At 39.6% G+C, this 25965-nt stretch overlaps 1 protein-coding gene across 5 annotated transcripts in view; it reads right to left on the bottom strand.

Moving 5' to 3' along the window:
* GRHL2 (grainyhead like transcription factor 2) overlaps positions 1 to 25965 on the bottom strand; it is a 152920-nt gene that overhangs the window by 83767 nt on the left and 43188 nt on the right. For all 5 annotated transcript variants that reach the window (XM_039853623.1, XM_039853622.1, XM_039853626.1 and 2 more), the window contains exons 2-6: positions 22495 to 22690; positions 14797 to 14864; positions 10029 to 10422; positions 4547 to 4602; positions 1851 to 2007 (exon numbers count right to left, since the gene is read on the bottom strand). In XM_039853623.1, the coding sequence (XP_039709557.1) occupies positions 1851 to 2007; positions 4547 to 4602; positions 10029 to 10422; positions 14797 to 14864; positions 22495 to 22690 (871 nt within the window). The remainder of the gene's footprint in view (positions 1 to 1850; positions 2008 to 4546; positions 4603 to 10028; positions 10423 to 14796; positions 14865 to 22494; positions 22691 to 25965) is intronic.

Here is a 25965-nt window from a genome sequence, read left to right on the forward strand (position 1 = left end):
AGCAGAAAGAAATAAAATATCCGTATTAAATTATTTCCATGGTTTCAATAAAGATGAACCCTTGGGAAAGTCCCTGTTGTCATGGCCTGAGAATACTGCCACTACCCGTCCTCCATCTTTTTGAGGTGATGCTAATGCTGTTAAGAAGGTGTAGGTAAGTTAGACACTTACTCAAAATTTACAAGATTAAAAAAAAAATTATCTAGTATCTTCTTATCAGGTATCCACATGCAAGGGTGTTGCATGTAAATTATAGGATATATACCCAGAGGTGGGTTCCAGTCTAAAACGCCTCCGCCTTTCAGCTCTCCATGCTAGCCAACACAGTGCACCTTAGTGGGGAAGAGAATGAATGGGTTCAAGAGTCTAACTGGCTGGGATACATCCCGGTTCCCTCACATTTCAGCTATGTAATCCAGACTAGTTACTAGCTTCTAAAAGGCCAAGTTTCCTCATTATAATATAAAAATAACAGTGCCTATTACACGGAGTAGTTTTTAGTTTCAAATTAGTTACTATGTGTATGGTGTTTAACAAAGAGACGGCACACAGAATATATATTCGATAAATATCAGTTGTTACTATGTGGGTCTTATTGCGATTGTTGTTATTACTATTATGGCATCTCTCCACCTATTATTATTATTATAGCATCCCTCCACCACAGCCTTGATCACTATTCTTCTTATTAAGGCATCCCTTCGCCATAGCCTTGACCTCCTATGGGAACATACTAACTCCCTCGGCGGGCACACAGCACAGTAAGCGCCTTCCTATCTGCAATACGCTCAACCTTGGGTGGGACATTAGCTCACTCTCAACTGCCCTGCCTCCGACAGCTCTGATCTGGGATTGGCAGCCTTGGAGGGAAGAAGGCTGTTGGATGGAGAAATGAGCAGCGATCCTTCTTGTCTTTCTCATTAAAACCAAGCCAGAAAATCCAGCTGATCCAGACATCACCACTGCAACGATCTTACCAAAAGCTAGCGACAGGCAGGCCAGCCAACAGGGGCCCAGAGACTCTTCTTTCTCTTTCACCTCATTCGTTGCCTCTGCACGGAATCGGGGACGGGGTAAGCTGGGCTGCCCTGCGCTCTGGGGCACAGCACAGCACTCCTCTCTTAGAGGCGGAAGAGATAAGGAGGAGGTAACTGCGGGTAATGTAAGGTGGGGGTACCGTGCACGCAGCAGCAAAAATCATTCTATGACGGGGCTGGAAAGTCCTTCAGCCTCTTTTCAGAGTTCTTCTATAATCTTCCTTTTCAGTAGAGAGGGATTAGCAGTTCCCTCCCTTCTTGGCAGTAGTGAAAATGCCAAAAGCTGGCAGGCTTCCAGGGCACTTTCATTTCCCACAAATAGGACTAACACTGATGAACGTAAAATTTCTCCAAGTCACCCCTCAGCTGCTGAGTAAGCACTGGGCTGCAGACGGCTTTTAAACAAAGTTGCAAAGGGCCCCAGGACACAGCGCAATTGCATCCTCCTTTACAGACAAGAGCAGCAGCAAATATGTTCGAATAGATTCGGGCTTATAGTTACTTGAAAAATTAAGATCCATTGGTTGAAGACAACAGCGACAACTAGGTAGGCACACAGGCAATGAATGAAGCTGGGAAAATTCCTTGGCTATGGTCAGAAAGCATGTTCCAACCACGTCCCTTCCTGGGGTTTATTGGTCACCGATTAAAATGATAAACTACAAGCCAATATGTTCTCTCACCCCAACTCTCTGACATTTGTTCTAGAATTACTTATTTTGGAATTGTTTCCATGCCCTTCCCACAAGGCCGTGAGGTAACAATTGCATTCATCTGAGCCCTCTGTGCATCACTGGACAAATGTGGTCATACCCTGACTTTGCTGATTGGATGTCGGAAGCATTTGTTGTCTCCGGTCTCACTGAGTGTTATGGCATAAAACTGTCCTTTGTTGAGGTAGGTCATGGGGCCCTCCCCCTGCTTCTGACGGAGAGATTTGGTGGCTTCCAGGGTATACTGAAACGTGCCACTGTGAACAGAAAACAAACAGGGGTCAGATGCACTCACTTGGACGTTTCTGCCTTTCTGATCAATTTCATATCGATATCATTTTTGTATGAATATTAACCAATATTTACTCTATTTCAGAGACAAAACATAGCATATGGCAAAAGAGAAGACACCAGACCGAAGGTCATTGCTAGTACAATACATATAACATTCCTAATAGTGGCCCATAAACCAGATGGCTTAGAAGGGGAGAAAGTCCATGATGTGCCTGGCCAACTGTGCACGGCCGTGCCAGGAGAACCTCTGTTAGGTCTTAGATGGCAAGTGGTGATGCCTGAAGCTTAAAGATTGATAGAATTTACCACTTTTATCCTAGCAACAAACCAAATGTATGAATGCTTTTGTTCATATACCTGTTTGTTCAGAAATATTTATTTCTGCTACACTGCAGTAAGGCACACAGTGGTGATCCAATAATAAATGCTGTGTATATTTTCTGACTCATCAGAATCCCTTCATTGAGCCTACCTTCTTTTTAGCTCTTTAATTTCATAGTCTTTAAAAGGCTAAGAGCAAAAATGACTCTCAAAGTTTGCCTCTTAAAATGGCCTACCTACAAGATTATTAGCACAGCTTTCTATGTTAAATATTTCTTCAATGTTTGATTTTTTTAAACTTTTATAATGAGAAAAATCTGAAAGACAAAATAATATTCCTCTTCCATGATAAAAATATTAGGCTTAAGCTGATAAACTAAGCAAATTCCAAAATATGTGTCTTAGAACAAGGTGGAAAATAAATCATTTAAGACAGAATCAATTCCACTGTCATTTTGTCTGGAAAAAACAAATTTCTATATATATAGCCAGTGATTCATAAAATTTGAGACCTGGACAGGATATTAGAATCACCTAGACTGGTAGCTTGCAACTTGTGTGGGGCACAGACTGCTTAAAAAAAAAACAAGAAAAAGCTGTGAACTCTCTTCCCAGAAAAAAAGTATATATGAACATAAATGGTTTTGAATATAACTTCAGGTGGTTTCTGTCCCCCAAGCCTATCTGCAACAGTGAATAAGAGCCACCTTTGTCATTCTACAGCCGAGGAGAGGGTGAGACACTTGCTCACTCTGCTGGACAACGACGGCAGCAGAAAGAGCCACAAGGTCAAGGGACTGGTAGGTGGGTCAATGCTCTTCTCACTGGCTTGACAGCTGATTATAGAGTGAACGGGATTTACAGCATGCAAATTATAGCTGTATCTCCACATTGTAAAAGGCAATTTGGAACGGTGGTCTTCCTGCCTCTCTCCTCCCCACTCCACACACCCAAATTCTGACTAGGACGATCTGGGAGGATGACTGAGGAGCCTGAGATTGGAGCAAGAGCCTAAAGGATCAGGACGACTTCAAGTGGAGACAGAGACTAGAAGACGGCCACACATGTAACAGCAAAAGGGCAAGAAACCAATGAGAGACGAGGGTTAACGCAAATAGAGGGCCCTGACCTCCTTCCTAAGGAATTTGTGTTCAATTCTATCTGAAACGGTGACTCACTGGAAGTTTTATACATGGAAGAGATGAATTCATTTCTTGCCATCCTCTCCTGCTTTCAGGCAGGATCACAACCGAGGTCTTTGAACATCTAGCTCCTCTACCTAGAATGTTCTTAATTTGCCTCCTTTCCCTGGAAAACTTCTGCTGCTAATCCTTCAAGATCCAGCTCTAATGCCACTTCCTGTGAAGCTTTCACCTACCTCAGCCCCACCCAGGCCTGCAGGTCCTCTCAGCTGTCTGTTTACGTATCTCTGTAGCAGGACTCATCACTTAGCAAATGTATTGCAATCGTATTGCAATCTGTCCCGTCGCTACATTTGTCTCCTCTGGAAGTCTTTTGTAAGAAGTTACATCCTATCCTTAATTCCCATTGCGCTGCTGATACATGGAAGACACCGGAGTGTGGGCTAGGGGAAGTTAGGTATATGCAAAGTGGAACCGAAGGGGGAAGAAATTGTTGGGGCAGGGAAATCAGTTACATTGCAATAGTTCAGGAGGAAATAAACGAGGGTACGATGGAGGGGACGGGACAGGTACAAGAGAACATTCAGCACTTGGCGAGTGACGTGACAGTGCGGCAGGAAGGCAAGCAGGCCCTTCTGCCTCGAGGGGGTGGCTGGCAGAACGGCTGCGTCATTAACCACAACAGAAATAAAAGCAGGAGGCCAGGTGTGAAAGAAGCAGAGCACCAAGGACAGATAACAAAGAGTGCCATTATCCACACGTTGGGGTGGAGACACACAAGCGTGAGGTTCAGAAGAACACCAAAGCAGAGATGTCTAGTCACCAGAAGGACGAAGACGGGGTAGAGAACCCAGAAAACTGGTCAAGACTAGAAATAGTATTTTAAAGGTCATTTGTGTAGAGAAAAGAATTGAAGACAAAGGAAATCGGATTGTTCAACAAAAGTATACAGAGAAAAAAGATTTAAAAGTATAACTTGGTGGTACATTTATAGGGTCATCGGTTCCTCGGTGGCCAGGGGCATCTCCTGGTAACCTACCTTGATGTCTGGTCATACATGTATTCCTCGGCCCCGACTGAAGCACTCCGAAATTTCTGAAAAATTTTAAAGTTACCAAATCAAAACAAATAGATGAGTCCTTATGATAAGACAAAAGAAGTGATCTATGTAGCCATACTGTTTTATCCTCACCTAAGAAAATTATACATTTTTTGATACTATATCTTTAACAGCATTTGTGCATAGAGCATGCATATCACCTGCCCAATGAGAACTATACTCAACAGATAATGTATTTGTACTTTGTAGATTATACACATGTCTGCAGGTGTTCTTAAAATGTTTGCAAGTACTGAAATCATTTCCTCAAGCATATAAGACATCTCTTCCATTTTCCGTTAACTCTACAGTCATTCCAAAAGTCACCAATTCTGAGTTAATGGAACACTAATTACAGAGAGGCCACATGGCATAGCAAAAGCAGTGTAATAGAGTGGTTAGGAACATAGTTTCTAGAACGAGACTGTCTAGGGTCGAGTTCTAGCTTTTTTGCCTGCTACCTGTGTAAACTGAGGCAAGTGTCATATTTGTCTCCATCTATAAAATGCCTACTTACAGTGAGTAGAAGGATTAAATGTGCTAATAGAAGTAAAGTACTAAGAACAGTGTGCCTGGTACACAGTAAGCATTATATGTGTGTATTAAATTCTATTATACAGTAATAGCTTAACCATATTCAGTGACCTTTTCTAAGCTCTTCATTATCACCATATTGTAAGAGTTAAGCTTTGGGGGAAACTCTAAGTCTTAGTAGTGCACGTGAAGAAGCTTGGGTCCAGAGATGTTCAGTTGTTGTATATTTAATGCAAGTAGAATGCCCTTTGCCACACTTTAGAACTTCAAGAGAAGAAGGACAAAAGCCCTAACTCTTGATCCTAAAATGAATATAATAAAATATTGATTTTAACAAAAGCACTTGGTTGACCATACAACACCTGGTCCTTCCACTGTGACCTTTTTTCAAATGTCTCTTTCTAAAAAGAAGGTTGTCTTTTTTAAAAAACAACCTTCTTGCTTTTCATTTCTCTGCCGTAAACTTCTATTATTTGTCCAGCAATTTAAAGGTTTCCTTCTGGGAAACAATTGCTCGTGGTTATTTCCTAAACTTCCTTCACGATCCCTAGATATCATCTCTAGATATCAGTCTACCCTTATATTACAGTTTATATGCACATACTTTTGATCCTTACTTTTACCCAGTCTTATAAATTCTTTGGATCCAAGAATTAGTTTGCCCTTCAAAGTTTACCCAAATGCATCCCAAGTATTTCACAAATACTTGTTGACTGGTTCAATAACCATAACAGAGAATCAAAAATTCAGATTTAGGTTTTTTTTTTACAATCAATCAATTAGCAAAGCATTCCATGGGAATTTCTGGGGCTTCACCATCTACTTGGTGCCAGAAGAAATAAAGAAAATATGTAAGACACTGTCTTGTCTTCAAAGAAATAAAAATTGGTTGGGGGAATGGGTAAGTTCACATGAAAAACAACAATAACAACGAAAGAAACTAAAATACAGCAAATGACTACATATGAAAGTCTATGTTGATTCATTCATTCATTCATTCATGTGTCCTCACTGGAAAGGCACAGAATGGGCATTTCCAGGAAGGAAAGATCAGCAAAATTATAGAAAGATTTCATGGAGATTTGCTCTGACCCTTGGGAGCTAAAGAGAAGTTGGATTAATTGAAAGAATCAAGAGAAAGTAATCCAGGTGAGAGAGGACCGCCATGATTTAAAACAAAATGATGAGTACAAATGTGGTATGTGACAGGGCCAAGGACACAGGCCTGACCTGATTATGAAGGGAGGATCTGGAAATCTATGTCTTTACTGACCAATACAGTAGCCATTAGATACATGTGCTGAAGTTTATTAGAATTACATACAATTGACCATTCAGTTCCTTAGTCAACCAGCCACATTTCAAATACTAAATTGATTCATGAGGCTAGTAGCTACCATATTAATAGCATAAAAGAAAATTTCCATTGTTGCAGAAAGTTCTATTGGTTGCAGAAAGTTCAATCGGCTGATATATGAAAAAGTATTTATATTTAATATAGTTAAGAACTAGGAAATTTTGGAGTAGGAGGGTAGCATGATGAAAAGCATTTAAGGAAGTGACTTAGAGGAAGAGGAGATGGCATTCTCTGAATGGTCTTCTTTGGAGAAATATGCACTAACCCATAACAATACATGGTGAACCAGTCAGTATTAATGAACATGGCCTTGAATGAATTTATTGTCTATGCCATAGAGCTCAGCAGCCTGAGGATAGGCTAGCCTACTAAAACATATTGAACTTACAAATTCTACAGTTCTAATCCCCCAGGTGATGTGAAAAGGTGGTATACTACAGCTGTTCAGACTCAAAGAGACTACTACACGTTGACTGAAATAAAGAATAGTACTCCAATAACTACGAGTGCATGTGAACAAGAAGAACTGTGGGAAAAAAGCTGATATGTTACAGAAACAAAATTATTGTTTTCAAGTTTAAAATTTTTTCCTTGATTCTGTTACATTATCTTTATAATTTAAAAAAAAAATTAAATGTAGAGTCCACTTGATCCTTTATGATCCTTTATGAGACCTGATCATCATATCATGATTCTTTATGAGACCTGATCACATCAATGGATCGCATGGCCCTAAATGACTTAATATTAAAAATTAGAACCAAAATGTCTGCGCTGTTCTGGCTACAGCTACCAAGTTTCCACAGCTGTTTAGACACCTTTTAATATAATTTATAGAATGCCCAAAGGCAGGTAGGTAGCCTACATCACCTTAGTATGATTTGATGTAGTGCATCTATACATTTCTTAATCATTTGGGCCAAACTACTCCCTTCCTGATACCACTATACAAAGACACACACACACACACACACACACACACGGATAAATCAGTCTATAATAGCAAATGAAACTTATTAATTCAACAGGGATCCTAGACATTTTAATAGTTTGCCTAAAAAGTACTAGATTTTAGACAAATTTTCGTTAGTGAAATTAACTTGGTGAAATTACTCAGAGCTCACCTAATCTTATAACCTGTAGGCAGTCACAGCTAAAGATCATAAAAGAGCATTCCATTTAATTCACATCAGATTGAAATACAATATGCAATGTAAACTGATTTCCAAGACTAGGAGAGCAGTTAAAACATTCTAAATATTCCAAATTCGTGGGAATAATCTTCACATTTAGTTTCTGTTAAGTTAGCTTCTCATGCACTTCAGAATAAAACCCAAATACAATGACTTCCTTTCACAAGCCTCTTTATCTACAACACAACACAACCGATAACACATCCCCCAAATAGTATGATGGTTCCGTTGACATTGGATCACATCCATGGACTCTTCTGTGACTAATGGAATATTTCTAAACCCTATGAGAAAAACATCAGTGGCAACCCTTCAATGGAAAACCATGTACTTCACATTCCCATGTAGAGTGATTTGGTTTTCCTAAGGAAGCACCCCTGACTGCTTAAGGGCAATCAAATATTCAATAATACCAAAGACCCTATGAGATCCTTTGCTCGATTAAAACAAAAAAAGTTTGCTAACCATTTTAAGCAATACAGCGCAGGAAGCTAAGGAAGCTAACTTTAAGACTTTTTTTTTTTTTTTAAATTACAAGGACATTGAAAGTTTGATTATAAAGCTACCAGAACCCAAGAAATACAATGCCCTCTTAAGGGCAGGGAATTTATCATGTCTCACCCTGCTCATTCCTCAGTTTCATAGAATACAGCAGGTGCTCAGGATGACTAGTGTGTGGGCTGCTAGTGCAACTTATCTACCCCAACTTTCTATCAATGCTGCAGAGAGCTAATCCCTTTTGTTCCTCTTTTCCCCATCTGAAAGATAAGAAATATCTAATGACATAGATAAGAACACTCAGATTAAAAAAAAAAAAAAAGTCTTAAGCAATGGAACTAATGAGATTAGAAGGTCCCACACAGTTTCTCTGAGAGCGAGAGACAATGGTTAAGGGCATTGATCCTGGAGGAGAGGGCTTGTGATGAGCCCTACCTATCTCTCCCACTCACCACAGTGTGACCATGGGCACAGTGATGCTCTCTGTACCTTAGTTTCCTCATTTGGAAAATGGAAATGACTATAACAGTATCTACCTCATTGGGTTTTTGTGAGCATTATATGAGTATATATCACTTAGAATGATGCCCAGTACATAGTAAGTGATCCTCAAATGTTTAGTATTTTTAAATATTATTATTTAAGGATTTATTCTCAACCTCAGATAACTGCATTTTGTCCCAATGGCAACTAAACGAACGGCAGGCCACAAGTATTTAGCACACTCCCACCACACTCACTCTTCTTTAGGAAATTACAAACCACACGTTTTCCCCTTCAGCCACTGTCTTTTCTTAGTGCAGGTAAACTGAAAAAATGGGAAGTCAATGATCATCATCTCAAATGCAGAGGCACTGTACCTGAATGTTGAAGAAGATGACCTGATTTTTAAAAAATGCATTATATATTCTGCATCAAAAATCAGAGAGATGATCCACAATATATCAGCAATTGATGTTATAAATCACAATTTGTGATATATGCCTACCGTGGAATACTATTTAGCAATTAAAAAAAAAACTATTAATACAAGCAACAACACAGATGAATCTCAAAAATATTATAAGTGAAAGAAGACAACATAGAAGACTATATATTCTATTATTCCATTTGTATGAAATTTTAGAAAAAGCAAAACTATACAGACAGAAGGCAGATTTGTGCTTCCAAGAGCAAGGGGGTTCAAGGAAATTTTTAGGATGATAGGACTTTTTATTGATTCCCATGTTGGTTACACAATACCAATAATTTCAAACTGTGCACCTAAAACATGTGATTTTAAAACAAACATGTGATTTTAAAACAAAGCAATCAGAGATCATTGTTTCTGTAAATTCTGAGGGCGCATGTGAAGAATATGTTGTTTCTATAAAGTACAAAGTACAGATATACACAGTCAATCATTGAAAATACAACTTCTTTCTTCAGACAAAGTTGTAAAGAGTTATATTGTTTTAAAAAAGAATGAGCAGGCAACATCTTTAGCTACCATTGGAGGTTACAAAATAGAAGAGGTCAAGGTAAAAACTTTACAAAGTAGAAGTTTCCTCACAAACATAAATATTTCATTTTAAAACTAAAACTAAAACAAAGGAATCTGTCATCTAAGAGTCAAAAAAAAAAAAAAAAAAAAAAAAAAAAATTCCTCCATATACCTAGACCAATGGTTTATTAAAACCTGTTTATAATGAAAGATATGGACAAACACATTTTTAAAAAATAACCCTAAACTTAAGGTTTAATTCATTCATCCCACTTAAAAAACAAATAGAGGGGGAAAAAACTCTCTAGGGATTCTGAGTTTAGGTTCCAGCTACTGGTGAAAGAGCCAGGGACTCACCTCTGTGGTTCCATCTTTGAAGCCCTCGCTGTAAGTGCTGTCCGGGGTGCTGCGCTGGTCATCCTTGAGGTAGGTGCTGTGGCTGGCCATGGAGGGCACACCATACTGAGTCTGTTCAAAGATAACCACACGCTGCTCCTCGCCGTCTCCCCGGGGATAGTGCACGGGTGGGCCCATGAAGACCGGTGTGAAATCCTCAGCTTTCACCACCGTGATTCCGGACACGGGGACAATGGCAGGGCTCTCGGGGATGTTCGTGCCATAGTGTTCCCGTTTGGAATTCTCCAGGTGGTCTTGATTTAGGGAAAGGTTCACTGGAACAGTCTTTAGGACCTGCACGCGGTTTTCTCCTCCGCTCAAATTACTCTGGGCTTCACTGGTGCCGAGACAGTTCCTGTGAGTTTAAATCCACCCCACAACATGATAGAATTAGAAAAGTTACCGTTTTGCAATTCTTAACAGAATAACTGATGCTGGCAATAATCAACGGATGTGAACACCATTAAAGGAAAGATTGATGGTGAACTTTATAATGGGATGCAATGGATCTTTGCATCTCTAGAAATAGGACGACTACACATGTGTTCCTCAATTTATCATGCAATCAGCCCATTTCTAAAGCACTATTACAAAAATAAAAATAAAAATAAAAAAAGACCTTAAATCTAAGCAAGCCTTCGCATCTAACTTCTAGCTCTCAGGAAGTGAGGGAGCTGGAAGAAGGACTTAGACAACATCAAAAAGAAGCAATCAGACAAACCAGAATGTAACATGTCTTACTGACCTGTTTCTTCAATAAGTCACAGGCATGAAAAAAGGAAAAAGGGTGGGAGACTTGTTCTGGATTAAAAGAGTTTTAAAAGACATAACGATCAAACGTGATGAGTAGATCTTGTTTGGATTCCGATCTCAATAAACCAAAGAGGCATTTATGAAGCAGTGGGATTTTTGAGGCAATTGAATATGGACTAGGGCTTACGTGATATTAAGGAAGTATATTAATGAGTTAGGTGTGATAAGTATTTTGATTATGTAATAAAATGTCCCTTTTTTTAGAGATACAAATCACAAGTAGAGATAAAATGACATGAGGTCAGGGGCTTATTTTAAATACCACTGCAATTTAAAAAAGGGGGGGTTAGGAAAGAGAGAAAAAGTACAGATTACAAAAATTTATCACTGATGAACCCGGAGGATGGGATGGGTATTCGGGGGTTCACTATACTATCATCTTTACTTCGGTATTTGTTTGAAAATTCTCAAAAGAAAATGTTTTAAAATAGCTTTTTTAAAAATACGGGAGGGAAACTAACATGATATTTCAACAGGGGTAGGAAAGATACTTTTCACCTTTCTGTGGGCGGAACTCAAAATTTAGAAGTCGTAGGAAAAAGAAGACGATGAGAATATATCAGTAAAATATTTTCACTAAATTAAGAACTAATATGAGCTTATTGATATCTTTAGCATTGAATTACTTTCAGGGTTTGAAGAAGTGGTGTAACTGGGCTTTTGCAAAACAACATCTCTCAGATCTCAGACCTCCCAGCTGGTACAAAGAGAAAAATGACGATTTAGAAAATTAGTTCTTGCCAGGCTAGGATGAAATATTTTCATTTATACTAAAGAATTCTGGGAGTGAGCAGAAGCAAAGAGAGCCTTGTTAATGGAAGATTACTGTTGATAGCAAAATGATTTTACTAGCAAAGTCCCTGTGGTCAAATTTGGGGCTACCTCTCAGTTATTTATGGATTATTCTGATTGATACAGAGAGAAAAATACATATTCTGCATGGAGCCCTGTCTCCAATGTCTGCTTTTTTTAAACTAGCATCTTCTTTCTAGGGCTTACTGGCATCTCTCATGGAAAGAAAATATTCTAATAAAATTGGTTCTTCCAAGAATTGAGCTCTTCAGCCTCCTCTCTATAAAGGAAGTCCATTAGCCTCTGAGCTAGCCTAATTCTCAAGCAGGACTTGGTATTTTGGCTTTGATTTTTTTTCAGATAAAACTTCAAAGCGAAGCTTGAGGAAAGAATGGCTCCACGTGAACAAAGCCAACAGAAAAATATCTAAACTTCTTTGAGACTGTCACAGACCTGTAGAAATTACTCTAGAAAATTATCCTTTAAAAAATAAAATCGCAAATCTACAAACATTCTGGTTTTAAATAATAACCTACTTTCATGGCCAAATCAATCAGTAAATCTGAATATAAGACACAGTGAAAATGTAGAAATTATGTTTAATCTGAATCCAGTTAGCTGGAGGATGCAAAAACCCAGACCACCCATTCATAGAGGCATTTCCTAAACCCCATTATTTAGAACATTGCATGGAATGTTAATAAATGTTCCTCAAAGAAAGGAGTCCATGATAACATCAGTATTAAAACAAAATAACAACAAAAAGCAATTGCCTAACAAGACCACCCTGGTGGGTCGCAAACATCCTGAACAGAGTAGAGGCCCCCCAGGTGTTCCTTCACCTGCTTAACTGTAACCCAGAATTTCTGAAGCTCATTTTATCCCAGACCTTTTAGTGGAAGATTAACCATTGCTACTTGTAGATAATGTCCTACAAGTTGGGTGTAGAAAGGTTGGTCTCCATCGATTAGCTACCAAAGCAATTACCCAGTTTCCACTCGTCTGGGCTTTGCACAAGCATGCTCTTACTGGCTTGGCCACAATATTCAAAGTTAATTGATTCCTCTATAGTTAGGGTCTACTTTAGCACAAATTTCTTAATTTTTTACTTCATGCAAAATTTCTGAAATCTAAACAAGAAACACAAGTAAAAAATGTGGAATGTTCTTATAAACGAATAAAAAAGCAAACTATAAAGTGGTATAAATCTTTTCGATTTCTTATTATCATATGACAAGGAAATAACAGACTCAGCATCATCCTATAATGTGTAATATCCCTCTGCAAAACAGCATTGGCTTTAGAAGCTGATGCCAGAGAAAGACATCCAAAAAACTGGATGATTAGAACAAATAAGAATTGTGAGATACTGACTCACCTGCAATAAAATTTAAAATTAAATCAAATATTTAATATGAGAAAAAAATGCAAGTCTAAGAATGAAGCATTAAATATACTTTAAAAAAAAAATCTGGATTATGTCGTTAAGATTCTATTTCTCAAAGCAGCAGCTTCTGTATGCGAACAGTTATAATGATACCATGTTAGCACATGGCACCTTAATTCATGAATGCACTGCAGAGCAAATGATATCCTTCCAAACCACATGCGGCCAGTCTACTAAGTCATAATCAGTCTGTACAAGATGGTTTTGTCTATAACTCATGGCCGGCTTTTTTAAAAGTGCTCTATTGAAATCACAAAAATAACCATTAAAATACAAGGAGTGGCTATCACTTGTTAATGGTATTCTAAAAGATACTTTAAGAGAACATGGCCTATTCTGTCTGTTATGACCTAGACAGACTACACATCTTAGACTTGTTTTTCCTTAATGATTGCTGATATAGGACTCGGCAGACAGCATATGCTCAGCTTAATACTTACTGGCTACATGAAAGAAAAGTTACAGGACCCGAAGAGCATCAGCCTCTTTCTCCCTGTCATCACTACTACCAACTAGGACCCAGGGTCCCAGAGCAGCAGGGAGCATCAGAAGATCCCTGTGGAGCTGCAAATCAGAAGCGGGCGGCCTTCGTCTCGTCTTCTGCTGGAGTCTACCTTAGAGGTAATGCACACAGATCGGGGCTGCTGGTTGGTGGGGTGACCCCCACTTCTAGTCATTTAATGAGATCATAATGTCACAAGCAGTTCCTATCGAGGCCAGGTAAGATTCTGACGTATGTGCTAACAGGGGGTTTCACTTCTCTTGGCTTCATATTTCAATTTGGAAAAAAAGCCTTCAATAGAAAAACACTGCAGTACCTACATCCCTCTGCAGGGGAAGAGATGCATTTGATTGGCTCGTTGGGGAGAAGTAGCAGAGCAAGGTGGTTGAGTTCCTTTCTATTTGAATCATCTTGTCCAAAGAGAAGAGACACTCCAGACACCCCTGCCGTGCCACGAGAGGTCTGTCCCATCAAAGAGACCTGAAGCCCTGTCTGGGACTAGATGAGTAAGCATATCTAAGGCAGGAATGAAATGTTAGAAATTGTAGATTTAAAATCACATTCTCTAACTAGCTTCATCAGAAATAAAACAGTTTCTTTTTTCCTTTTTAATTTCAATCTGTCTGACCGTGTCTTGTTTTTCAATTGATTCTTATTTAGGACCGCAGGAAAGGGGTGCTACATAATGATGTCCCAACATCTTTCCTGCCCATACCCTGACAGTCCGCTGCTACCCAGCGCTGCCTGCCTGGGCCAAGAAACAGCCCTGCCTCTTTCCTCTCCCCTCATCGAAAGCAAGCTGCAAGTGTCTCGTCCCCTCAAGGGCTTGATCACACCTACAGAAAAGTTCACCCTAGCAGTGGACTATCTTGCTGGCATATCACCTCTAACTCTGGGAATTTCCCGCCTCCTTGGAAGGGGTTAGTATATCTAGAGCCTGTGCACCCTTTGGATGCACAACCAAAAACTGCAATTTGCTCTCCCTACCGAGGCATCCAGTTTCGGTCCAGACTCCAAAAGACAGAAAAAGGAGGCTATGCTTCTTGATCTCATCTCTTCTCAGAAACAAAAATTAGAGTTTAATACTGTTGTTTAAAAAAAAAAACAAAAAAAACAAAAACATAGAACAATAGTTATTTTTGGAGCTAGGCATATTCCTTTACATAACACTGTACCTTTTGTCCTGGTCTTCTTGGCTGTCACTTGCTTTGCTTACAGACAGCAGCCTCTTGTCTCGAGGAACCTGAAAACATCAGCAACCACCAGTCAGACTTACATAGGTGCAACCACGACCACGTGCAGAGCCAGACACCAGCATAAGCAAAGAAACCGGAATGCAATGCTCTTCAGGAGAAGTAGCAGATTTGCCATAGCCAGGAGATGGTTAAAGTTTAAGTACGTGGCAATGGCAGCGGGCCAGACACAAAGGGGTGATGATAAACGGAGGGCTAACACAGTCACGATTCTGCTGTGCATTGCTGACACGGGCCAACTCTCCCTGGACCTGAGCTACTGCTGAGCCCTCCCCACTTTGGGAGTTGATGGAGGAAAGAAACACAATAAACGGAGGGCGAATCTGAACCTCTGTGCTCTGAGCAGACAGAAAACATCTTGGAGTTACAACAGGCATCCTGTTAAGGAACAGGGACTGACCCTCTACTCTGATGAGGGACCTCGGGTGCTGACATGAAGTAGAGCGAACTGGGCATGGGGCTGCACTGTCCACTGAGGGAGCGACATCTGATATTCTTGGACCACCCTTTACCTACACTCCCTACATAACTCTGGGACTTGCTTCCACAATTTTTCTTCTAATACACCTTTATTATTGTCTTCACAACCACGATGCCAACACGTTGCCTCAAAGATTATTGAATAAGTACACTTAAGGGGCACCCCCCCTCCCGCCCCCGCCAACCAGCTATGTTTCTAACTGTCATCTAATCACCCCACTGCAGCTCAGATTGTTTGCATATCTCTGCAAACAATCTTTGCAGTTTGCAAACATGGGAATAGGAGGTTTGGATTTCTTTGGTTGGTTGGATAGCTTTGGGTTTTTGGTTTTGTTTTTCCTTCTAGCCAAACTCCTTTGTACTCAAAACTCAGTCTTCACAATTTTGACATAAAAGAGCACTAATGAGAAGCACCCCTTCTCTGAATTCCCCTAGCAATTCTCATGGTTTCCACTCACCTGAATATCTATGCAAGCCCAGTCAGCTGGACTAGGGAGGCAACATAATAGGGTGGCTAAGAGGCGAGACCCAGACTGAACTGTCTGGGTTCGAATCTCCAGCTCTGCTACTATCTACACTCTGCCTCGCTTTCCTCATCTGTAAAACAGGCTTAATGGTAGGGTTTTATATCTTACAGGGTTTTTAGTAAAATTAAATGAGTTAATTTTCAAAAAAATTTTAGAGTCTTTGGTGCTTTATAAGTATTTGTTAAATAAAAATAAGATAAATTCATTGTAAGTTCATTCACATGTCAATGTTGAGGGTCTAAAATGTACCGGGCATTGCTCAGTGTTAGACAGAAATGAAGTGGATATAACATAGCTCCTATCATCTACTGAAGATGACAGATAAACACAAAATTTCAATACCCAGCACACCTATGTTCACAGTAGCATTATTCACAATAGCCAAAAGGTGAAAACAACCCAAATGTCCATCTACAGATTAACGAATAAACAAAATGTAGTATATATATACATTAGAATACTACTCAGCCTTAAAACTGAAATTCTGATACATGCTATAATATGAATGAGACTTAAGGATATTATATTAAATCCCATGTGACTCAAATTCATCTACTTCCCTCCAGATGCCTGTCTCCTGGTTCAGCCTCCAAAATCTCTTCCTGGGCTGCTACATCAGCCTCCTAATGGTCTCTCCTTCACTTCGTCCTTACAAATCCATTCTAGATTCATTAAGAAGATTCAGAGAGACCTTAAAAATGCAAGCCTGGTTCTTGTTCATCAGTGCTTCCCATTATTCTCAGGAACACGGACACCAAAAAGTCTTTCACCTCAACTTGGGTGGCCCTCATCACTACCATGCATACAGACACACTGCCTGTCTGGCCGTGCAATGCTCATTCTCAGACAGAGCCAGCACACGAAGTCCCATCTGCCTGGAACACACCCCACCTCACTCCCCACCTATGCTTTCTCTGAGCTAATTCACGAGCATGCTTCAAGTCTCATCTAAATGCATATCCAAAGTTAGACTATAATTTCCATGAATGTCCACCTTGTGCATGGTTTTGTCCCGAGTGCCTGGAATGTAGCAGGCCCTCACTAAATACTTGTTGAAACAATGAATCGATCAATCAAAATGTCCTGGAAAAGACAGAACCCAAGAAGCAGAGGAAATAGGGATTCCCAATACTAAAACATGTTAGCAACCCCCAAAAAGGTGGGAAGCAAATGCCACCGTTGCCAAGGCGCATGGAGGAGAGCGCTAAGCATTCCGCTCCACCCCCCACGCTGGGTGCCATGCAACTGAGGCCATACTAACCTTTGGGCCCACTCCTACCTGGGCAACTCGGAACCATGTTTACCTTTGGCCTGCCAAAGACTGTCCTCCACAGAGAAACTGAGACCTCTGAACTCGGGCTCCTCTCCAGTCTAGACCCACATCACCATCTATCCTGGACATTCTACAAGCACACCGAATTCCACATACACGTATCTCTCTCCCCAAAGCCTTTCTCCGGTACTCCCCACCTTGGTGAACCTGGGGATTTTCTCGGATATCTTGATCCAAGTGATGGGGTTCCCCTGCCAACTCATAGACACACACAATCAGTTGCTAGCTTTTACTCAAACAAATACTTGATGATTTCCTGAACATAATGCTTTGTCTCTAGTGTTTATTTTGGTGGCTGACTTAGTGACAATCTGACAAATGCTGATCCAGAAAAACCCACCACCATGCTTACTGCAGGTTGTCACCATTTTTCAACTGGACTATCCTGATTGACTGCTCACTGGATTCTCTGCCCATAACCCACCTCGCTCTGCTGCTGCTTTTGCTGCTGCTGCTGCGGCTGTAATATGTGTAAATCATTTCTCTAATCTACCAGGCCTATATTCAAAATCCTTCAATCTCAGAGGAAATGATGCCAAATAATACGATAGAAGAATTATAGGATATTTCATTTTCTTCTTTAAGCTTTCCTGCATTTTCATGTAAACTTAAAATGAAAAGCTGTTTTGAAAAATTTCAACAGCTTATGAATATTTATTAACTCACTTATTCACGCATTCATCCAGCAAAAAGAAAGGCCATGCACCTAGCCCTGGACACCTTTTTTGAGAAAATAAAGCCCAGCCCGCCTGGCCTCTTCCAGAGGGATCCACTGCCTTCCTGATCAATCTTCACTGCCCATCCCCTTCAGCTCAGCAAGACCAATTACCTGGATTCCACTGAGAGCAACCATGTTTTCTCATCTCTTGTTCCCTTTGCCTGAAATGCTCTCTCTTCATCTGTCCACCTGACAAACCCTCCTCTGTTCCCCAGTAGAGCACGCGTTGCTTCCTCTAGAAAACCTGAACTCTTTAAGGAGGTGCCACTCTTCTCTCACTGCTCCCGGAGCACGTCCCTGTTACCGCACTAACTGCCACACACTGTGGTTGTAGCTTTATAGAACTACGTCTGTCCTGGACTGTGATCTCTCTGAGGTGTTAAACTGGGTCCCATCTGTCTTTGGATATCAAATTCACCTCCGTAATATCTATTATCACTGCTGGAAGGTCACAGCTGATTAGTGAATATCTGTAGAATAGAAGGATGGATAGATGGTTGGCTAGCTGGTTGGCCAGATGGATAAATGGATGGCCTTATGGGTGGACAAACAAACAAACTAAAAAACTGGTTTCCAGCAGTACCAGATCAACAGAACAGATGGAAATCAACTGGCCAGGAAAGCATGTTTTCACTAGAGCTAGAATCAGATGATTGTGAACCACCGGCTCCATCAAGAGAAAATAAAGTGAGATAAATGTATAAGTTAGTTAGTTTAAAAATAACTAACTAATGGAATCTGTCATGTTCTGTCACATCTAAAATTCATCAAAAGCTCACTCTTGACTTTAGAGCTGCTATTGACAAGTAGCTTGAACTCGATAGAAAACTGAGCTAGTATTTGAGTCCCTAAATTATGAAAGATTCTAGCAATTTGGCTATTTTTATAATAGATATAATCTAAGTAGCTTCAAATGTATATTTTTAAAATTTGAACTCATTTTCAAATGGGTTCAAAACAATGGTAGACAGTATAATGGACTGAACTGTGTGCCCCTAAAGTTCATGTTAAAGCCCTAACCTCCAATGTGACTGTATTTGAAGACAGGGACTCTAAGGAGGTAATTAAGGTTTAAATGAGGCCATAAGGCGGGGAGCCCTAATTCGGTAAGACCAATGCTCTTATAAGAGGAAGACACCAGGAGTAAATGCACAGAGAGAAAAGGCCATGTGAAGACACAGCAAGAAGACGGCCAACTGCAGAGGAGGAAGGAAGAGAAGTCTCACCAGAAACCAACCCTACCAGCACCCTAATCACAGACTTTCAGCCTCCAGAACTGTGAGAAAATACATTTCTGTTGTTTAAGCCATCTAACCTGTGACAATCTTTTGTGGCTGCCTGAACGGACTACTACAGTGTAATGGAACAGATGTTAGGAAATGTACAGGACCTACTTGAGACCTTGAGTAAATCTGACTTAGTTACCTGAACTATAAAATATAAAACAGGATGGGCTTCCCTGCAATGATCCTGTGGTGACAGTTTAAATTGCAGGTGAAAAGACTTTGAAATGTATAAAGTATTATACCAAGATATGCCTTTGCCAGCTTCCAAGGACAGGGACCAGCATTTCTTGAGTGCGTGCTGTGTGTCATACACGCTTTTCTATGACAAAACCCACTACTATTCCTGAGGAGCAATATACTCCAACCTTAGGAATAAAAAAAAATGATGCATGGTACAAAAATAATCAACTAGCATTCCAAAGAGGTATAAAAAGTCTATAGAATTTAAATAATAATGTGGCAGTAATTGTTACAATAAAACGACTTCCCAAAATTTACTCTCGTAAAATAGAACCTCTTTTCATTAACATTTTACTTTACTACAGAAAGGTTTATCTTCAAAGTAGATTTAACTTTGTTTTAACTTTAACACCAGCATATATACGCTGTGAATAACCAAGGGCCGACTAAGGCCTGAAAATAATCATTTGGATGCAAAGTTTTTGGAAAGAAGACTAATTCTTTAATGTTTAAAATGTTTCCAGTATAATTATAGTAAAGCTTGTATGAGATAAAAGAAGCCGTGTAATTTACTAATCCACAGTCTTAGAAAACATTTTATTTAGATATTTTACATCCTAAATGAATAAATTAATCCTGGAAAATATTAAGTCAACAGAAAGAGTTATAAACTTGGTTACAAATTGAGTTTTATGTAAACTCTCTACTCTGCATCTCAAAATATTTACAGGAAGGAATATTTCAATTCATGTGACTATTAAAAACGTACAAGAGGAAAGGCAATCCAGGCACCATATTTACCAATACTTAATTATTCTCTGAACCTATGGGAAATAAATTCATTGCTTTCATAAATTACTAATTATTTTTGTTCTGACGTATGTCTTTTTTATTAATACAATAGAATTGACATCTAATACAGATATATTGAATTATATCCATTTCACACAATGAAATAAAATCTATTTTAAGAATAGAACAATATATTTCTTCAAAATATGTCTTAATATATATCCACCAAATTTTATGAAACTGTTAATTAACATATTATTTTAATATAGTTATAAAAGAAGTTGTAATGACCAAAGTGATTAAATCTGGGTCACTTTAATGATGTGTCACTAGATGCTAAAAATTGATAAAACTCTCAAGTTTTCACTATTTTTTTATCATAAAATTGCTTTGTGATTTATTTCTAAGGATATGACCACTTCTGAACATTATGTATTAACATAAAACTCTAATAAAGCTGAACCCTCAAGAAATGGCCCAGGAGTCTAATTTGATAAGTTTTATAGTTCTGTACCATCTTCAATAAATTTTGAAATTTTTCACTCCAAAACATGTAGAACTCATCTTTGTGTTTTTCAAATGAGCTCCTCAGTCAAAAAAGGGTTAAAAATATAAAAGAATCACAAACAAAGAAAAGGAGAGAGAAAGTCTACCATGAAACCATCTTTGTTTTGGGGGCTCATTTTTTTCAGCCGCTACCTACTTGTTCACTGGAGGAAACTGTCCTTCTTACATGAAACATAGTTTAGGCTCTAAAACACCCTTTCATCTAGAGCCCAAGTCTTCCAAAGTTACAGTCCCTTCTTGCTATGCCGGGAGCCATATCGGGAGTTTTTCACCTTCACAAGAGGGCTGTCAAAATCTGCCAATTCCACTCTTGGTAAGGGGAAAAAGTCAGCATAGACTGGCCAGAGTACCAGTGGAATGTCCTTCATATATTTCTCCTGAACTTTATGACAATAAAAGATAAGTTTATTTGAGTTAATAATACCTCATTTTATGTACCCTGGATGGGCTGACCTGTCAATTACTCATATCTTGTTTTTCATCTTAGGTAAGGCTAACTTAGCATGGCTTTCATTCATCTCCCCACAGAGGGAGCCATCCTCGGTATTTTAATGAGGAAAATAGAAAGAAGATGGGAAAAAAGAGTGATTATAAGGAACTCTGGCAGAAGAGTAGGCCTGGAGGAAGTGTCAGAGTTGGTGGTGGTGGGAGGTCTTCTGAAAGCATGAACATTGGTTTAGGAGAGATACAGGGTACAACACAACTTGAAAAAGTAGAGACTGCTGGAAGGAAACAGGAAGTAAGAAGCAGGAAGGAAACAGGAAACAGGAACTGAAGCTTACTACAAGGAAAATTGTTCCTCTGGGGTGATATTCTCATGACGGGGATGAGAGAGGCGAGGATTTAATCCTTATTCTAAAATAGTTCACTGTGTCCAACTAGCAAAATAAACACTGCCATTCTCACCTTAGTACCGATTCCCAGCCCCAACCAGCGAGCAATAAATCTCCTCATTCAGTAAATACTTGTTGATATTTTATATTTCCCTGGTTCCAAGGGAACAAGTCATACCAGATATAGCCGTAGCTGAGATGGACCATTGTTTGTCACTTGATTTCCTGAACTACTCCTATTTTGAAGGTACTGCATGGCAGGTATTTTTGTAATATAACTAAATTACATTCATTTTATTTTAAGCATTGTTCAAAATAAATATTTAGTACTCATCAAAATAAATGCAGACAGGTAGGGTTGTAACAAAATTGGGTTTTGGAATTGCTGCAAAACTCTACCCCAAAAGCATTCATTGGAATTCTTTATAAAACTGAAATGTCTAGAAACCCTGAATGTTTCTTTTAAAACAGAGATCTAAAAGCAACCTAAATGCTCAATAACTGAGAATGACTAAATTATGGTAAGCTACACAATGTCATATTCTTTTTTCATAATGCAATATTCTTTATTCAATAAAAATAATAATCATAAAGTAAAAACAGCAGCAAGAAAGTATTTGCAAATATGACATAAAGTAGGAATTATAAGTAGGTGATATGTATGCATGCAAGCTGAGAACACAGAAATAATTATCCCAAATGAAAACTTCCTCTGGGTGGGTGGCGAAGTTATGCTTCATCAGTGGGAAAAAAGAGAAGCAATGGGAACAGGAGGATACTGAATTCCCAGGAAGTTTGTAAATGCTGTCAGTTCTCTGGCCTGAGAAGAAGAATCTGTGCCCTCTTCCCACCACCAAGGGGAGGCCAGGAGCAGGAAGAGGAGGGAGTGGAACTGCCCACGTACCTTGTAGTAGTCATACAGCAGGCCCAGGGCAGCCGCGCTGTCCTCATCCCCGTTAATGCTCATCATGGCCTTGGTGGCCGCTGTCAGGGGATTCTCCAAATACGACTTCCAGGCTTCATCCTCACTGGTGTAGGCTCTTCGGGTATTGAATGGAGGGTCACTGGGCATGGGCACTAAGGCCACCAGTCGTTTGTTACTGTGAAAGCAAGAGAAATGTGAACTCCATTATCAGAGAAATGTTCCTATTCCCACTAATAATATACACATAATATGGTTAATTTGTACGTTCCCTGAATGGAGAAGGGAACATTAAAATTAAAGTGACTGCCACATTGCATTGATAAAAGGCACTGATTTATTTTTTCACTTTCTATGACAAGTAAGAATGATCTTTAAAAGGTTGTATAAGCAGTGTAAGTTGGTCCCTTCATACTTGGTTTTCCATATCCAATCATTCTAGGGTCAAAACATTTTATTTCAGTACTTTTCATTAATGAATATTAGAATGAAACCCTGTGAAGAAGTAGGTTTCATTTAATTCTGTTATAATTATAAATATGTGCGGTACATTAAACATAATCATATGTCAATGATTATTAAAAATTATCCACTTTAATCTACATTTGAAATTGCTATTGAATTATAGGCCAATCCAAAAGTCTTTTAATTTAAAAAGGCAATATAAGCTACTTTGCAAGCAAGACATAATAAAGATGAAACAACTGTGATGAGACAGACTTTATATGTGAATCCAGTGTTGCCACAGGATCCTACTATGTTTAAATGACATAGAAGCTACATGTTTTAAAAATCATCATGGAGAGTGAGGAATGCGTCTGGAGAAGTTTCAGTAGAAGTTTCAGGAGAAAATTGACAGAAAGGGGCTGAAGTAATCATTCATTAATCCTAACCAAGCCAAATCTGAGTAAATCAGGAATTGACAAACAAGGCAATTTCTTAAGGAGGATGTGGTGACTCCAACATCCAAAGACCACAACAGTCCTCAGCAGCTGTCTGATCAGGACCCCAGCTGTCAAATAGAGAAACCTGGAGAGGCTCTGGCCCTCATCCACGGGCCCTCTTTCCCTTGTTCACTGAAATGGAAATGAAATGGAACAATGAGACATTGTATTTCAGTAACCCCTATGTCCGCTCCTAGTAACAGGACACAGACAAGTGACAGGACTGGTGAAGGCAACATCTATACTAACCAATGGAAATTCAGCCCCAAGGGCCTTCAACAGTCATTCAGTTCTAAAAGAGGTCCCTTTTTGTTGACATTCCTACAGGGCCTTCCAACGGTAGATGGTCTCTCAGTTTGCTTTGTAATGAGAACCGGTGTGAATCTTCAACAGCATGTTGAGGGTCCTTTAGGTGCTGTCATGGTGCCGTGCATGGTGTAAGGTCATAAAATGACGCTGACTTTGGTAAAATATATTTGGAGACAGGGGCAGGAAATTCACAATTAGCTGGTGAAATTCTAGGCTAGATGGTCTCCAGGCTCCTGGTTTGAATTCTCTGTGCCAGTAGTTTGATAGAACTGATTGGGGAGAAAGAGAATATTAACCTAATTGCAAGGAAATTGAGTGAAAAGGATGTAATCAGGTTTCTGGAGGTAAATGAGAAAAACTCTGAAGGAAGGGTTTACTAACCATTAGGAGGTGCGGTGGCCTGGGAGCAGCGCCGGCCCCGGGAGCAGCGCCGGCCCCGGGAGCAGCGCCGGCCCCGGGAGCAGCGCCGGCCCCGGGAGCAGCGCCGGCCCCAGAGCAGCGCCGGCCCCAGGAGTGTCTTTGGTCGCTACTTACTGTGGTCAAAAACTGAGCTTCAGTTTCTTTATGTATCCTGACTCAAATAAGAATAGTAATGCCCTCCCTACTTAACGTCATAACTCGATTGTGAGAATCAAATAAAATAATGGATAAAATAGAGTTGTGTAAACTGCGCATGCTATACGAATAACAGGTATTACTATCACGGCGCGGTTCTAGTTCGGCGTTACTGTAACGCTCGTGGGTATATCAGTTTTGGGTAAAGTTGATTATAATTTAACAGTGCTAAAGATAATCATTAATTAACAGGAAAATGAAGTTGTTCATTTAGCGATATTCCACAAGTATTTGAGTAGGTACCAGACATCGTGCTAGTTGTTGAGGATACGGTGGCAAATGAGACAGGTATTGTCCCATAGTCCACGCAGCTTGCTGTCAGAGACAGTACCACAAGGGCGATGAATGTAAGGAAGAGAATGGACAGTGTCATGAGGGTACATGACAGAGGGGACTAACTAATCAGAGGATCAGGGAGGAACCAAAGTTTCTACAAAGACCTGAAGGATAGGAAGGAATGTGCTAGTCAATGTTGACATAGGAAGATATGGGAATTATTTTTTAAGGTAAAGAATATTTGGTAATGCAGAATAATGGAATTTTCTGACAAAAGGAGCATATTTGTATTCATTTTGGAGAGTATTCTAGAGAAATTTACATATTTGATCTAACAGTGAAGTAGCATTTTCGTGTTGTAAAAATTACTAATCATATAAGGTTGGATTTGGAGGTAGAAATAGACCCATAAAAGTCCACAAGTGGAATAAATAAGGCCTCTGGGGAGAACCAAGATGGCAGAGGTGGTGGGCCTATGTCACGGCAGTGCCGCCACCTCCCCTTCCAGTGGTTTAGATGGGGCCGCCCTGGGTGCCTGATCTGCAGCCTTCACTTAAAGGGTGAGATTAGAGGATTCTGAAGCCCCATGAGGGCCTGGGCACCATACACACTTCCTAAAAATACTCAGTCCTACAGGAAGGAATAAAAAGCTTCATGCTATTTACAGTGACCTCACCATCGAAAAAGATGAGGATTTTCTTCTTTTTCATGCCTGAGAGAAGCACATATTGCTGGGGGATGGGGCTGTCAGTTACAACACTGGCTAATTTCTGAGATTTGGGGGGAAGCACCAGGCTGAAGGATAAGAGCCAACTCTTGATTTACACGCAGTGTCCTGATTCACTGGAGAGGTTTTTCCTTGAATCTTCCTTCTTAAAGCCCCTGCTCCCTCCTGTTGAGCTTCCAGAATTGCTGGTTTCATCTGTGCCCAGCACAAACGTTTCCTCATAAATGTAGATTCATCAGCCTTTCCTTTGTGGTGAAATGGTTGATGAATTCTTACATGATCAACAGAAAGAACTATTCTGGAAAAGCACAACTTTATTCATCGTTTCTTTTAATATTTTTGATGGCCAAAGGAGCATTTTATGCTCTTCCCTTTAACTTTGTTAATGACCCCGGTTTTTTTCTTTACAGATTATAATCTCTCCGGTACAAATCACTGTTTGAATAAAGCTTGGTTTTATAAAAACAGAATAATCTATTTGGTACACTGAACAAAAATGTAGACTTGCAAAAAAAGTAAAGTTTCACAGAGCAGCTTTTTTACCAAAGTCTGCAGCACTTTCTGAAGCTGATTTCATCATTG

Source organism: Pteropus medius, unplaced genomic scaffold (assembly GCF_902729225.1).
Source record: "Pteropus medius unplaced genomic scaffold, Ma_sr-lr_union100, whole genome shotgun sequence".
NCBI classification, from domain to species: domain Eukaryota; kingdom Metazoa; phylum Chordata; class Mammalia; order Chiroptera; family Pteropodidae; genus Pteropus; species Pteropus medius.